Source organism: Apaloderma vittatum, unplaced genomic scaffold (assembly GCF_000703405.1).
Source record: "Apaloderma vittatum isolate BGI_N311 unplaced genomic scaffold, ASM70340v1 scaffold40506, whole genome shotgun sequence".
In the NCBI taxonomy this organism is placed as follows: domain Eukaryota; kingdom Metazoa; phylum Chordata; class Aves; order Trogoniformes; family Trogonidae; genus Apaloderma; species Apaloderma vittatum.
In genome coordinates, this window is record NW_009721919.1 from 1 (window position 1) to 227 (window position 227).

The window sequence follows — 227 nt, forward strand, 5'->3', positions numbered from 1 at the left end:
GGGAAGAGGCGTGTGAGGGAGCGCGAGCGGGTACAGTGGCGTCCTCGTCCTCAGCAGGGGTTTAAAAAAAAATAAATAAAAGACGTTTTAAAATAGGTTGTAAATATGCCGCCCACTGTAAAGCTCCAGCGGATCGCTGGAGAGCACAGGCTGTTCGGTCAAGGGCTCCTGTCGTTCCCCGCGTTTAGGTCGCGGCGGGTCTGTGGGAGGGGGCGCCCCCGTCGCCC

At 58.1% G+C, this 227-nt stretch overlaps 1 protein-coding gene across 1 annotated transcript in view; it reads left to right on the forward strand.

Moving 5' to 3' along the window:
- Positions 1 to 123: 123 nt before the first annotated feature.
- LOC104275580 (acylphosphatase-2-like) overlaps positions 124 to 227 on the forward strand; it is a gene marked incomplete at its 5' end in the record, with an annotated part of 2,016 nt that continues 1,912 nt past the window's right edge. The window contains one exon of the mRNA XM_009871574.1: positions 124 to 164. Coding sequence (XP_009869876.1) covers positions 124 to 164 — 41 coding nt within the window. The remainder of the gene's footprint in view (positions 165 to 227) is intronic.